Source organism: Thunnus maccoyii, chromosome 2 (genome assembly GCF_910596095.1).
Source record: "Thunnus maccoyii chromosome 2, fThuMac1.1, whole genome shotgun sequence".
Lineage (NCBI taxonomy): Eukaryota > Metazoa > Chordata > Actinopteri > Scombriformes > Scombridae > Thunnus > Thunnus maccoyii.
Genome location: NC_056534.1, coordinates 25179988 through 25195757, shown reverse-complemented (window position 1 = coordinate 25195757; position 15770 = coordinate 25179988). Strand labels below are relative to the sequence as shown.

The window sequence follows — 15770 nt, the reverse complement described above, 5'->3', positions numbered from 1 at the left end:
TGTCTGTGCTGGACTAGGTTTCTTGGGCAACCGGACAAGTCAGAGTTACAGTTCTTTGCAGCAGACCTCACACATCTTCACTTGATATAGTTATCTCTTTACATGAATGTGTCCTGCAGTGGACACTGACAAATGGTGTTCTTGCCAACATCTTTTCCTATTCAGTTTGTTGTTGCCTCTGAGCTTTGATAGCTCCTCCATAAACATTAGCCCTGCACAGCTCCATTAACCACCATTTTCATACTGGCTCAAAATGTCATAATGGTACCAAATGGCTTCAGCTGCCTTTGTCGTGCTTGGCAATCAGAGCCTGAATGAAAGGTAATCCAGATTGAACAGTCTGCCAAAACAGGGGGATAGATAAATAGATAAAGAGTCAGACAGACACTCAGACAGACGGAGTACTGAAGGCAAGCAAGGAGTTTAGCGAGCAGTTCCAGTTCACAGCCAGGTTTATTTGCTCCTGTCATTACATTGTGAATTACGGCATTAAATGCTAATTTTCAGGCTTTTGCCAAACACATGTGAAAGCCTCTATTTAGTGGTCATATTTTAATGTGCCATCACTAAAAATCATTACCACAATTACATCTATTTCTTCTTGTATTAAAATGTCATTTATTAACTCTTTCTTTCATCAATTCAATTCAAAAATACTTTATTCGTCCTGCAAGGGGCAGTTTGTTGCAAGCACGTTTGCGACCAAGTACACATATACAATTCATTCACACAGGACATTTTATTCTTCTCTTTGGTTCAATGCAATCAAAGGTGTAATATTATCAAAATGGCCTCTCATTATGTCTTTACAGATAAGTGTCTTTAAGTTAGACAGCACACATGAAGGACAACAAGAACACACTGTGCTTTTTTACCAGGACAGAATAAACATTTTAGCCACAGGCTTTCATCAGTGTACTTAAAACCAAGGCCATACAGAGTCACTCCTGTAAAGCCTCCACACAGGTCTAATCACTCAGATGTGATTGCATTGCCCGAAGGCCTCATTTCAAATCAGTACTCAATGTGGCAAAAAATCAAGCAATATGCAACATGAAATAAAGCATGCAAATACAATACAGCTATGCACACCAAAATACATTTTAAACTAGTCAAAGGAAAATAAAGGTAAATACTAAAAATATCAGGTTTGTGAGACCAATCATAAAACAGTCTCACTATTCACAAAAATACTGACAGTTAAAGTTTCTTATCAACCTACAGCATTTTCGCACAAGACTGACATTTCTTTCATTTAAATTTCCAGAGCCTCGGTACAGGCATCCATCAGGACCTAATAATTAGTTAGTTATGTGTTTTCACAGATCACCCTGACAACCATCGGTTATGGGGACAAGACACCAAAGACGTGGACAGGACGGATGCTGTCCGCAGGGTTTGCCCTCCTGGGCATCTCGTTCTTTGCCTTGCCAGCAGTAAGTCCAAACTCTTTCCTCCAAAGTCCAAAGTCATTCCTTTCTTTTTATATTATTTATCAGTGATTTTCTGATAGATCACTTTCTGAATTAGTAATGTACACAGCAGGATGGCAGAGGTGTCATTTAATTGTATAATTTTTGTCTAATTAAGTTTAATTTTATTAGATAATTACAGTAAGATTGAAGTGACTGAACTGAATATGTATAATTCTTACTTTAAAGGTACCCTGTACTCTGGAGTTTTTAACCAATATAAAGCAGTGTTTTGATGAGCTCGCATGAGAATGCACATGTATACACACGGGTGACAGTAATACACATTCCTGCTCCTCCTACACAATCTCAGGCTACCCTGTTGATCAGTAGTTGGTGACAGCAATGTGCCAAGAATCATAGAAATGCCACAGAGAAAGGCGGTGCGGAAGCGCTAGTCAAACAATGCAGCTTTCAAAATACTCCATATTCCAAGATATTCAAGATTTTATGAGGTTGCATATTCAACATGTTTGTTAGACCTCAGGATTCACTCACTGTGTTTTGGTGAGAAACACTGCATATAAACATAACTTTGTTTGTTTACATGGAATCTCCACAGGGCACCTTTAATTTTTCTATATTTAGTTCAAATAATCAGAAATTATCAAAATTCTATCAATTCATGAGAATCTTCTTATAAATGAAAAGCAGTAACCTAAAGAAAGAAGTACATGTCAATTAATTAAAGTTTTGAATTCCCATTTAAAGGAATACTTTAACATTTTTAGGAAATACATACATTTGTTTTCTTGCTGAGATACCACTCTCATGACTGTACAAGTGTAGGTGATTAGCTTAGCTTAGCATAAAAACCTAGAAGCTGGGGGAAATCCCAGCAGTAGTTACAACATGTAGAAAAATAATTCAAACAGGATACAATGATATGAAGCCAGGCTTGCTGTTTCCCCGTTTCCAGTCAGTGACAGTATTGACCTTCTTATCTAACTCTCAAGAAGAAAACGCATGAGTGTATTCCTCAAACTGTTGAAATATTCCTTTAAGAAAAATGAACATATCACTTGTTGTTTCTGTCTCAATTGTGTTGTAGTGCCATTCTCAGCAGCTGAGTGATACTTGTGCATCTGCATACAAAAGCATCCAGTATTAATTCTCACTAATATCACATCAGGGTATTCTGGGCTCAGGCTTTGCCCTGAAGGTCCAGGAGCAGCACAGACAGAAGCACTTTGAGAAAAGGAGAAACCCGGCCGCCTACCTCATCCAGGTAAATGACATGTATTTCAATTTCAATATGAAATATTGCTGTCATTCAAATCAATACACCACAGTTTCTAAGTTAACTGAATGCCTGCAAAATACAAAATGTGATTGAAATCCCTAAATGATTTTATCATTCTCCAGTTTCTCTTTTTCCTCCGTGGACTCTCCAAAACCCTGAAACTACCCAATAAAAAGCGCATAGCATGTAGTTTCACTCTCTCCAGCCCTGTGCCCCTTCATCTGTCACTTTGCAGTAAGCTCTCTGATCTCTGGGAGTTTTTTTGCCTCTTCCAGACTGTGTTTGAGCCCCAGAAACATCACTTTGGCAAACCCATTCTTGCCATCCCCCTCTTGTCTGCTTCACACATTTTCCTCTCTCCCAGCCTGATCTTCACACATGCCTTGTTTTTTCATTCTGAATTTTAGCAGTGCTGACCTCACGTTGTCCTCCTCATATATTTCTCCATATGCTTCCTTTTCATCCTCTGCTCTCTCACCTACTTTCCTCCCACATGCTTCTCCACTTTCTTCCTCTTTGGCATTTCCCCCTCCCAACTTTCTCTTCCACCTTATGTTCCCACTCCCCCTTTCCTGACCTTTCTCCACCTTCTCTTGTCTCCTCTCCACCTCCTCCTCCTCCTCTTCATCCTTTCCATCCCCATGTTGCACCAGGCTGCATGGCGTTATTACTCCACCGACAGCACCAGGCCCTACCTGGACGCCACGTGGCGGCACTATGAGAGCCTCCTGCCTTCCCACAGGCATGTATCCATGCCTGACCTCCGCTCCAACCACAGACGTGTGACACACCTGTTTTTTAGTTTTCACTAATCAGCTTTTTAAATTTGTTTTCTTTTCTATCCTCCTCATCCTCCTCATCTTCTTCCTTCTACTTTTTCTTCCTCTTTGGCCTGTTTTTTGTTTTCTTTCCATTTATCTCTTTTTTTTTTTGGTCTCCTCTTTGTACTTTTTTCTTCTTCTTGGTTTTGTGTATTCTGCATGCAGTGTGTTTGGCGTAGTTATGCGGCTGATGAGAACTCGGTTTCCATTGCTACCTGGAAGCCTCACTTGAAGGCGTTGCATACCTGCAGCCCTACAAAGTAGGTACAATTATGGCAGCTGGTGTCTGTATTTGGTGTCTGTGCCACTCTTCTGTACTTCACTTATGTACATTTTAAGTTCATATACTTTTAAAAAAAAAAATATTCAGCCTTTTTCACTTTTTTGTGCTCTGTCTTTCTGTTTAATGTATCTGATTTGTTCTCTTTATTGAACACATAAATGCATTGATTGTTTGAATTTCTTTTTTCTTATAAGAAAATGATTCACAGCCATCAAAAAGACTAATAATTTCCAGGCTCCGTTAATCTCAACTTGCTTGAATTAACAGAAAACACTGACTTCTAAGATATCTCTCAACAACTCTTAAATTTTGCTGCTATTATATTAATGAACATTTTATTCCGCCATGGCATTCATACTGAGTGAGGCTCTGTGTTTGACCAGAGTCAGTTGAATGCTCAGTGAGCCAGGGATTTTCACTGCTGTCACTTTGAGGGACTGAGGCAGCAATTTTTTTGTATCTATTTATGATAGCAATTGTGGCCTCAATGAGCCAGTTAAGCTTTTTTGAATTTGCAGGACTTCATTCTCCTTAAATTGATCATCTAGCACAGATGCCATCAGTACAGTAGTTTAGGGGTACAGTAGTCAGCAGCTTTTGGCAGCTAGCATATCTATATATGCATATACAGTATAGATCACTATAGAGGGTTTGCCATTTACATACAATCGAGGATGTGCACACAGCAGGGGGGTAGAAAACTCATTCCCATGATGTCATGATCGCTTTTATGAACATTTTCATTATTTATACATAGAGCAACTTGCTATAAAGTAGTATAATTACTGTTTAGAGGTAAATTTGTATGTGGCATTCATCCCCATGCATTTCCAATAATGTTTTAATTACACATCTGTCGGCTCTAGCTAGCTAACATAATACATAATTCAGCTAGTATAGACAATAATGCAGACTGAGACTACTAAAACTAGCTCTTGCAGGTAGTGAGAAATGACCTGTGTCTAATAATCAACTGGCAGCACACGCTAAAAACACCCACACACATGTAAGGGTAGCATTTTTTAAAAAGGCCTGTTATACAAAATGCTTTTGCCATATCAGGTGACTGCAGTGTATAGGCCTACTGGCAAAACATCAATCATAACCAAGTGTGATAACAGGATTTAAAGCAAGACTATATAATATTCTTCTTCTTACAAAAAGTAACTTGAAAAGTTGAATTTATGAGCAAAACACACCCTTGCTCTTTTTTTTTGTTGGCATTACATGGTCTGGGATGACCAGTAGACAATGATTATCATGATAGCTAATGTTAGCAAACTTTAGATAGATATTGCTGTGTAACTTACATTACTCAGTGATTTCACTGACCTAAAGAGTAACGTAACTCTAGTCCACTTTTTGGAATTATATGTACAGTCACTTTATGTTGTTATATTATGTGTATAAGTTGTTCTTTAATCACTTCTCTACTTATGCTATACTGTTACACTACATTTTAGCATATCAAAGACAAACATTCAAAAACACAGTGTACCTCACCAGCAATGAAGGGAAATTCAATGCTCCACTATCCTGTAATTGCCACTTGTGGCTATAGGGGCATCTTGTTGCCTGTCTTGCTTTGATGAATATTATTTTTCAGCTGCAGGGGGTCATGAAAACAGACACTGCACACCTGTTAGTGTTTTTTTTCTCTTTTTTTATAAACATCCAAAGCACTCTTCCACCTCCATTTAAAAACTGATCAACTGATGCATTGATTATAGAGCCTGACGTTAAAACATCTGTTTGCTACCACACCCTTATTAAAATCCATGGCTTTGACCAGATTGCTAGATGCAAATTGCTAATTCTGCCCTCTCTTGGGATATTGAACATTTTCAAACCATTATTTTTGCAATTTGTGCTCTTGAAGGCACAAAAAAACATTTCCTATGCTGATCTTCTCATAAACTCCTAATTTTGGTTAATTACCCCCAGCTTGTTTGCACATCTCACAATGACGTTGCCTGGAAACCTGTCTTGGGAGCCTGGAAATATTGGGAAAGCCATCTGCATTGCATATTGCATACAGTTATACAGTCATAATGAACTTAATATAGTCATTATGTACAAAACACACCCTCAGATTACAAAGACACTTCTTAAAGTAATTAAGTGAATACATTTTCACTATCCTCTCTTGTTGCAAGTGCTTCCTTAGTTTTGCCTGGACCGTACTGCATTGACCTGCATGTCTATAGTGGGCCTGCTATTTGTTAAGATCTAGTTCCCATGGAATGCTTGTTATTGATCGATGTGTTGCTACCTTCAAATTATCTACATTTGTAAAAGCAGCAATTGCTGACAAAGCCCTTAATGCGAAATTCCATGCTGAATTAGAGGACCATACCATAGTGTTTAAAGTGCAGGTTTTAGCTCCTTAACTTCAAACCATTTTCGCATTCAGGCTATTCAGTTTTTGTTTGTTTTTTTTGTTTTGTTTTTTTTTACAAATTCCTCATTTCTGCATTCCTTTTTATCAATGTTCCTTTATCATTATGTGCTAATGCAGTTAAGATGAAGATTGATTTGCCCCATAACAATAATGCTACTTTGACAATTCATACTTGATGTTCACTGTGATGACACAGCTTAAGCAGGTTTCAATAGATTTTCATATTGTTCAGAATGAATAAAAGGTCTAAAATGGTGATAAAAAATGCGATGACTTTTCTAAACCACTGTAGCAATGCTTAGCTGTAATGTAAAGTATATGTGATTACTAGTGAATGGGCTAAAACATGCAAAAGCACTAGTATGGTCCTTTAAGCAACACTGTTGATCACTAAATGAATACTTGACTATTATGAAAGAATGTTTTCTAATGTAACTGTTTCTTCTTCTTTTCATCTGTCAACTCCAGGAAGGAGCAGGGAGAGTCGACCACAAGGTTTGTGACTCTGCTGTTTGACTGCACATTCACTGTTTTCCATCATGTTGTAGCTCCATAATTCAGAGGTAAGACTGGGTATCAAACCTGAAAACTGACCAGTCCAAAAAATTGGAATCTCATTTCTGTTCAGACTCGTAATCTTGTTTACTCATTTTCTGATCAGATTGCTTAAGAAGGAGAGATCAACTGGAAGGTTATAAAGATATTTATTGAGGTTAGCAACAGAGAAAGACTCTGTTGTTTAGACTCCGTCATTGTGAGTCGTCTACGTTAAGCAACGGCCCACTATGACACATTATGACAGGAGATAGGACAGAATTCCCCGGTGTCTAGACGCTGGTAGTGGAGTAAAGCCAGCAGGTTGTTGGTGGAAGATGCAAATACGGTGAAGTCAGAATTGTGAATATAGGGACTTGGACAGTGTGTGAAAGCGGAAAGAAAGAAGAAGAGGAGGAAGACAAGCAGAAATGTGACAGAACGTTACTCATTTCTTGAGTTAAATTTTTGACTTTTTTATTATTTAACATTTTACATAGGCAGTAGTTCATGTACGGCTGCTTGTGTAAAGGGAAATTAAACATTTGAGATCTTTTTGTGGCTTCTTTTGTTGAACATATAAGAAAGGATTTAGTAGGAAAACATGTTATATTCCTTAAATTTGCATTTGTTGGTTATTTTGGCCACTTGGGGGCAGTGCAACAACCTGTAAGCAACACTGACATACTAAGTTGATATTATCAGTATATATATATATATATATATATATATATATATATATTCACTCTTGTTTTAGCTCTGGTTTGGTTTCCACCCACTCCTGAAGGGAAATATCTGGCTCTTTAGCTGCTAAATGCTCAATTATGTTCACCAGGTAGTCACTAACTTTGTCTGTTGTTCGGTAGCGTACTGTGGTTTTAATAGCGCTTTACAGTTGCAGGATTGACTGAACCAAAACAATAAAGTTGCATCAGTAAAGCAAAAATTTCTGAAAGACACTAAAACACCCTGTAGAGCTGAGGGGAAATGCAGTGTGATAATTTTCTACAGGTTCCTTGTTACAAGCGACCCCTTTCACGTTACACGTCATCTTTTCATCATTAATGTAAAGATAAATAAAATAATGTATCAAAAATTGTTTTGGTAACTGTACTTAAGCTCAGGTTTTGTATCTGCACTTGTATCAAAAAATCTCATGATACCTGGCCCTTTTGGGGGAAAATATCAAGCATTATAAACCTACAGACTCCTGTTGCCCCATTTCTGTGTGAACTACACTGTCACTGAGAACATAAAGTCACTGTAACTGGAAGTATTTAAGGCTGTGGGTGATGAAATTGGCTGCTAATAGCAACTTTTACACAAACACTCTTTATGACTCGTTTGCTTTGGTCTATCTTTCTTTTTTTATCACTTGCCCTCTTCTCCAAAAAAACATACATACATGCACATGCTAAGGTACACTTAAGGCCAAATACAATCATTCACACATACACATACCCACAATCTTTAACCACCCCTGCCTCAGTTATCTATTATACTCTTATTAGAAATTATATTTTGTATGAGTCTGTGTTTATATTGCAAAATTTTCAAATGAAAATATCACTGCTCCCGATGCTTGTCTTTTAGCTAATGCATTTTTTGAATAATTTGGGGAGGACAGCATTCAGGGCATTGAGGGCTGAGTGATGTAATATGTTATGTTTGCAGTTATGAAACACTGAGTAAAAATTTGTCTGCAAATCACCACAGCAACCTGAAGGCAGACGTACAGTTTTTCCCCTCAGTGTGGTGTCATATATGAACTATACCACGTTGCAAGCATTTGAAATATCAATAAAATAACCAAATTAAACAGGTTGAAATTTTAGAGGATCAGTCTCGCCTGCGCACAGTCTAGAACAAGAATTCATCCCACGCACTCTCCTTCATGTCTTGAGAACGAGGGAGGAGAGCTACAGCCTCCACCTATGTTCTTTTTTTTTCACATACCCCCGACTCGACTATTTACATCTCCTCTCCACTGCAGAGCTAGAGAGGAGATTAACAGCCACAGGATACAGTGCAACTGGAGCTGCCTTACTTTATTTATTAGCTAAATTTGTTAATTCTTCAAAGTACTATATCACAGAAGCACAGTGATAAAACACAGCTATAGGATAAAAAAAACAAGTCTACATCTTAATACCCTCAGTGAACCCACAAGTGTCTGTCTAAATGTTACTGGCCTCACACTGGTGACTCAAGCACTTGTTGCCATGGCCCAGCTGAATTCACATAGTTAAATGAGGGATATCGACATGAGGTGCGTGAGTCACCAAATTGCAGCCTTTTTCAGATGGTGCTGTAGATGTTCATTTTCCTCTAAGCTCAATTGCCTCCGTTCTGCTGCTTCTAAATGTCAGTGGTCGACAAAATGAAGCGCCAGCAGTAACTCTGCTGTATTACTTTATACTTCATAGCCTTTATACATACAGTCTAAGAGAGGATTATTGCATTTACATGTCAGGCATTTAACTGACACTCAGGTTGATTTAATACAACATAGAATAAGAAAATAAGTAGTAAGAAGCACAAGGGTCAAAGTAAAAAGTTTAATAAGGGTAAAAAAGTGCACTATTTCATCCAAAAAACATTCAGAGGTAAATATTTTCTCTCCTCTGTTTCTGCATCATGTAACACTGATATCACCGTATGTCTATCTCTCCTTGATTTTTTTAGTAAAAATCATAGTAATAAACAGAAGCTACTGAGGAGGTGTACCACTCGGAAACATAGGTACACAGCATTTATGCTCCCCTGTTACATGACGTCTTTTCTTTGAGAATGCTGACTAATTCCTGGTGCATGGGTATCTGTAGGAGGCTGCAGCCTCAGATGGGGCAGTGTAATAAAAACTGGCAGGGGGACATCAGTTGCATTTATAGTAATATACTATCTGCCTTTGTTTGATCTTTGCCTGAGCAATGCGCTACTTCTGCTTGTTGTGATTTTGTTTTTAACTATGTCTGCTCTCAGAATGGTTGTCAGGTTTCATTTTCAGTAGCAGATCCTGTGCAGTAATGAACTTTTCTAAGCTTTTTTCTGACTGTAGAGAGATGAAAATTATTTTGCGTCATAGACCGCTATTATTTTTTTTCTTCACACAGCTCCTTGTGTTGCATCTAGTCTACATATTACACTCCATTTTCCATATCCCAGATACAACTTTTAAACTCTGTGGTACTATCCCTAGCACTAGTGATGACTTGTCACTGCCAATCACTCACAAACCCATCACATGTGGCTCTACATCATATTCACAGCCACTTTAAAGAACACTTTCCCATGAAAAGACTAAACCCATCAATGAATTAATCCTGCTAACAGGTATTGTCTGTGAAGCCAAAGCCTGATACTATATCTTATTCCTCTGTGTCATAGAGCTCCATTGTTGTTCAAAAACTATTAAAAACACATCAGTGAGCCATACTGTTGTACTTGGTGACATTATTCAATCCCACATACACCATCCTACTGCCAGAAATACTCACTAGAGCACCAAATGTGTATTAATCCACGCCTAAAAATAGTCCTCAACCAATGCAATCTTTACTCCTGTTTAAGCAACTTACTAAAAACTACAGTGCCCAGCTGTTTTGGGAAATTATTTAGCCTTTTTAACAGATGGAACTATATATTTGCGACCACTTTATAAGGATTTAGGAATAAATGGGCCTGATCAGTTCCACAGGCAGGCTAAACACATACAGTACAATAAGAAAAATAAATTGAATATGGCTACCCTTATTCATTAAAGTAAAGCCACACATGTTAAATCCCATATACAACACCTTTTCATTGATTGTTTTTAAATGAGCCATGCCTGTTGCCTGTGCACTTTGCATGCAATCATTATCTTCAGAAACATAAAATCAGCCATTTCCCTACTTTCACTGCATTTCATCACTCTGTTCAATTCTCACAAGTATTATTAATTCATTTTCTTCCATAATCTCAACTTTTGGGGGCACATTACACAGTAATTTTGAGTCAGCTGTTGTAATTATGGCTTTAAATGGTGATTTGCTGTGGGGTATATTAAGTAACATACAAAGTAATAGTGTGATGTTACCATATAATATGAGAATGTGACATGAGCGGAATTGCCTGATACTAAGATGCAAGCTGATAAAATATGAAAACACACATTGAGACACAAATACACAGTTGAAGCATTATTATAACCTGAGCATGCATTTTGTGTAAAGCAATGATGCAATGCTGCAATGCATGCTGGTCTTTCTCCATCTTGTCCTGCAGCCCTTCACCCTATTACTTGATAAAGTTCTGGATGATGACTGATGCATTAAATGAACAACAGCATTTTGCCAAAAGTCTTTGATAAGTTGTTGACCTAAAACTTACATCATTAACATATCTTTATCTGTCTTTCATTCCACCTCTTCACACCGTCATTCCCTTATTCTTCTCCTCACTCCAACTCCCCTCTGTACCTCTGTTCATCCCCTTTTCACTCTACAGCCAGAAGTTGAGCTTCAAGGAGCGGGTGAGGATGGCGAGTCCCCGAGGTCAGAGCATCAAAAACAGGCAGACATCCTCAGTGAATGACCGGCGGTCTCCAGTGGCGGATGCCGGTACAGAGGGCACCAGCCCAACCAAGGTGCAGAAGAGCTGGAGCTTTAATGACCGCACACGCTTCAGACCCTCACTCCGCCTTAAGAGCCAGTCCCGCTCAACCACTGATGGTGAGTGACTCTGTCCCGTCATTCCACATTTTGATGCAGCTGAATTGTAATGAAACACAAAAATCACATGCCCAAATAGTCTGACATTTTGGGAAATTCTTGCTGAGTGAGATTAGAGGATACTACTTTCATGTCTCATGATTACCACCATGAGAGTGGTATCAATTTTCTCATCTAACCCTCAGCAAAAACAAATAAGTATACAATATTTCCCAAAATGTTGCATTATTTAAGTCCAGGCATGTGATAAGTGAATCCTCCAGTTTCACTACATGTTACTGAGACTAATTGAGACTTATTGGCTGACTGTCCAACCCACTAGAACTGGTTTTGCCCACTAATTCAGGCAGCTGAGTGGAAGAATGTTAATGGCCTTTTGCACTTCCTTGCTTTGGCCTTGCAGTGCCGGCCTGGCAAGCCCTCTTGGGTAAATGGCCAAATGATATTTGTGGGTGAACTGATGGATTGATGGAAGGTGAGAGTGGTGAGCTTCAGCAGCCATATGGGGTGTCAGAGCTAGCCAGCTGGCTTAGGCCTGCTGGTGGAGCGGAATCAGTAACCAAGCAAGCCAAAACCAAACTGGTTGGCTGGTTAGCCACGCTCCTTCTGATCATTCACTGTCACTGACATGTTGGCTAAATGAGATGTTAGATGATAGAAAGCCTCTCCTTTCATTATAGCAAAATCACAAGTCATTCTTAATGTGAAATAAGTTATTTTAATGATTTAAGGGAGCAAATCATAAATCAGCACATACATTTTCATCAGGTGATACACCCTATCCCAGTCACTCTCTAGCTTATTAATCAGTAGGTAGAACTGAGTGTATCACACACAAACACTTCAGCACATGCAGATCCTACATGCTGTGCACTACTACAGTAAGTGATGCTAATCCAAATTGTAATATTTGGTTAAGCAGAACAAAAAGCTTGCCCCTGCAGTCGAGCTCTTGTACTGTAACCCATCCTCTTACCTCCTCAGGGTGTCATAACTCAAGAGGCCCATAAACAGAGCTGCATTATCACAATGTTGCACTGTTAGCTCTATGTCTGCAGGCACACCAGAGGCCTGTTTTTTACTGCTAGTCTGCAGTTAACAGTCTGTCAGATCAGATTGGTCTATCTGTGTGTCTTTTACTCTCAATTCAATTCACTTGATCCCAGTCAAATTGAATGTGTCTTTGCATGCACTGTTGTGAACTGATGTAATCCCTGGTATCACAGTAATCAGACCTTGAGAGAGATCCATGTAAATCCAAAATGTGTAAATGCAGCCAAATTTTTGCTTGACACCCTTAGTCAGGTTTCTCAAAGCTGCACTAATAAATATTTTTATAGTAACAATGGTTCAAATAACTATGTGTAATGTGAAAGGGGTCGCTTGTAATAATGAACCAACAGAGATTCTAGTTTGACTCTGCATTTCTCCTGAGTTCTATGGAGCAGTTTAGCCTCTTTAACCTCTTTCAGCTAATTGTTTTGGTTTTCTCATCAATTTTCATCAACATCAGGCAGTTTTTTCCACTTAAAAACACACTGCATGCTACCAGCCCAGCACTGAACAACAGACAGACAGAGCTGGTGAACATAGTGGAGCATTTAGCAGCTAAAGAGACAGATATTTCCAGCAGGAGTTGGTGGGGACTCAAACAAAGCTAAAAGAGTGAATATTGGGCTCAATTCATCACACAATTAATGGTAATGTTGCTCTAGATGTCTGCTGGATGTGTAATTATGAAACTGTTTGCTAACATTTTTCCCATAACAACAAGGACATGGTTACTACTAAACTTGTGTCATTTCCCTCAAGAGGCCAGAAAATGAAGCTTTACATTTTTTTTGCACATCACATAACAGCATTGGTAAAGGACATGGAGGAAGGAATTTCACTGCTCCTATTAGCAATAATTAGTTGCAATGCCAAAACATTGCCATAGTCGTGATTTTCAAGTGAAACAATGATAATAAAAATAGGTGCTTTTTTTGGAGGCAGGCGGAAGGAATCTGATTAGTGACTAAATCTAAACTGGAGTATTAAAAAGACTAATGCAACACATGCAACCATATTGTCTGAGTTCCTGCCTCACAGTTATCTGTTTTTTTGCATTCATGTAAAATGTCATCAGTGATCAACAAACACAATCTGAACAGTCCTCCTCTTCTGTGACCTCTCTTCCAAGCAGCAGAATCCAACATGGCAGGGGAGGATGGTTTTGATGAGAAGGGCTGTCACTGCGAGATCTCGGTTGAGGACTTGCTGCCCTCTATCAAGTCTGTCATTAGAGCTGTCAGGTGAGGCGAAACAACTGAGACTTTTTTTCATCCATCAATCCAAGAATCACTGTATTTTTTATCCTGCCAAGGTTGCATGCAAACAAACCCTGATTGCAACCCCTCGCCTTCCAGCAGCTCTCCTGATTGAACATGCTCAGGAGATTAAAGTGACCGGAAGATTTTTTTGTAAGGTTATTTTTAGATCATTTTTGGTTCGTGTGACTGTTGGGAGACAGGAAATATGGTTAGTGGGAGCATTAACACTGCAGGGCCATGCAAACTGATCACGCCACAAGGACACTGTGTGCTAGCTATGATGCGACACAAAAGAAACATATTCTGTCGGATGCAGTAATAAAAAATACTGAAAGTCTGGGTCGTACCAGCAAGAATTAAATCTTAAATACATGTGAATTATGGTTAAGTTTGTTTTAAAAATATAAACCATGATCAAATCTAAACAAAAGATTGGATTTAGGAAAGGTTTGTATTGTAATTTAAACTAAATTTTACACCCACATTAGTAACTTAATCAAATATTAATTTTGAACTATCATTCAGGGTACCGTATGGCTCAGCCCACAGCGTTTTATAACAAAAATAAATTTAAAAATAAATAAAATTCATATTATAACAGAAGCTAGCTACAATCATCCTAAAGTTCTTTTAGCTGTACCCCTAACTACATTCACATTTTATTTTATTGATTTATTTTTTGCATTCAAAACACAATACCTGAGCATATTAAATGATTTATGTTTTTCAAAAACTACTCCACTCTAATGCTTAGTTTAACTGCTCTCCATCCTTGCCTGTTCCTTTCTCTCTCCACTTGAGGACTCAGAGACTCACACATTCTGCCAATTTCCCTTGAATTTGGCCTTGAGGCTCCACAGGTGCATTAACTCAGAGAGCTGATTTTTCAGAGCGATAGTTTTACACTCACACAGCTAAAAAAAACAACCACAACCTCACTGGATGTTTTTATAAGGTCCAGTGAAGTGATTGTTCAGGTGTCAGGCTGTTTGAATTGGTGTGAAGAAACAGGATGTTGGCATGCAGCAACACATTCTGAGTACTTTTCAAAACAAAAAAATTAAAGGTAGGCTTTGATTTGTTTTCAATAGCTACAGTCTGTGAAATATCTTAGCTTGATGAGTCGCTGCAGGTCATTTGTACTGACTGTATTAGAGCTCCCCCTTGTGGCTGATTATGAAAATCCCTCCTGTTCACCCAGGATAATGAAGTTCCATGTAGCCAAGAAGAAGTTTAAAGAGACGCTGCGTCCTTATGATGTCAAGGATGTGATTGAACAGTACTCTGCCGGTCACTTGGATATGCTGTGTCGCATTAAGAGCCTGCAAACCAGGTAAGAAAGATGACGGTGCAGTCCAGCTTCAATACACACTGCATGACAACAGCAGCTGAGTTTTATTCCTGTTGTGTTTGCTGTCTAACCACAGCTGTTTGACCACACTGTAACTGATTCATCTTTGTGCTGGTGTGTATGTGTGTGCATGTATGCATACCGTATACATGCATGGGTATATACATATGTGTATGTATGTTTGTTCTGTTGCATTTTTTTTGTATGTACAGTATGTGTATGAACATGTGTACGTGTGTGTTCCCTTTGCTTCCCTCACAGGCTGGACATGATAGTAGGCCCACAGCCGCTGAGCAGCCGAGCCAAGACCTTTTCCTCCCCCTCCCTGCCTGTCTATTACAGCCAGGGTAGAAAGAACTCCACTCAGGGGTCAGAATGCCCCCCCTTCCCCGTCCCCTCCCCTCACATGTCAGATGGGTTCAGTCAGTTCAGATTCAGTCAATTCAGGAGATGGTTTGTCCTCAAAAGTGTGAAAACTGAAAATCAGGACTAAAAGATCAAATTTACTCTTTGAATTGATTGAGGTGGACGTGAAATGATCCCACCCTTTGTTCTTACATCCCTGTCATGCGCTGCTCTTTACTCACACCTTACTGTCCTGGGTATGAAATCATCATCCACTAACTTAGGGATGCGGTGTG

At 38.9% G+C, this 15770-nt stretch overlaps 1 protein-coding gene across 4 annotated transcripts in view; it reads left to right on the top strand.

Moving 5' to 3' along the window:
* Nucleotides 1–15770, top strand: part of kcnq5b (potassium voltage-gated channel, KQT-like subfamily, member 5b) — a 120579-nt gene that overhangs the window by 97200 nt on the left and 7609 nt on the right. Inside the window, exons 6-13 of one of the 4 annotated variants that reach the window (XM_042391947.1) lie at nt 1326–1436; nt 2605–2700; nt 3702–3796; nt 6689–6715; nt 11243–11466; nt 13649–13760; nt 14980–15111; nt 15391–15498. In XM_042391947.1, coding sequence (XP_042247881.1) covers nt 1326–1436; nt 2605–2700; nt 3702–3796; nt 6689–6715; nt 11243–11466; nt 13649–13760; nt 14980–15111; nt 15391–15498 — 905 coding nt within the window. The remainder of the gene's footprint in view (nt 1–1325; nt 1437–2604; nt 2701–3701; nt 3797–6688; nt 6716–11242; nt 11467–13648; nt 13761–14979; nt 15112–15390; nt 15499–15770) is intronic. The other 3 variants (XM_042391956.1, XM_042391966.1, XM_042391974.1) reach the window with 3 other exon arrangements.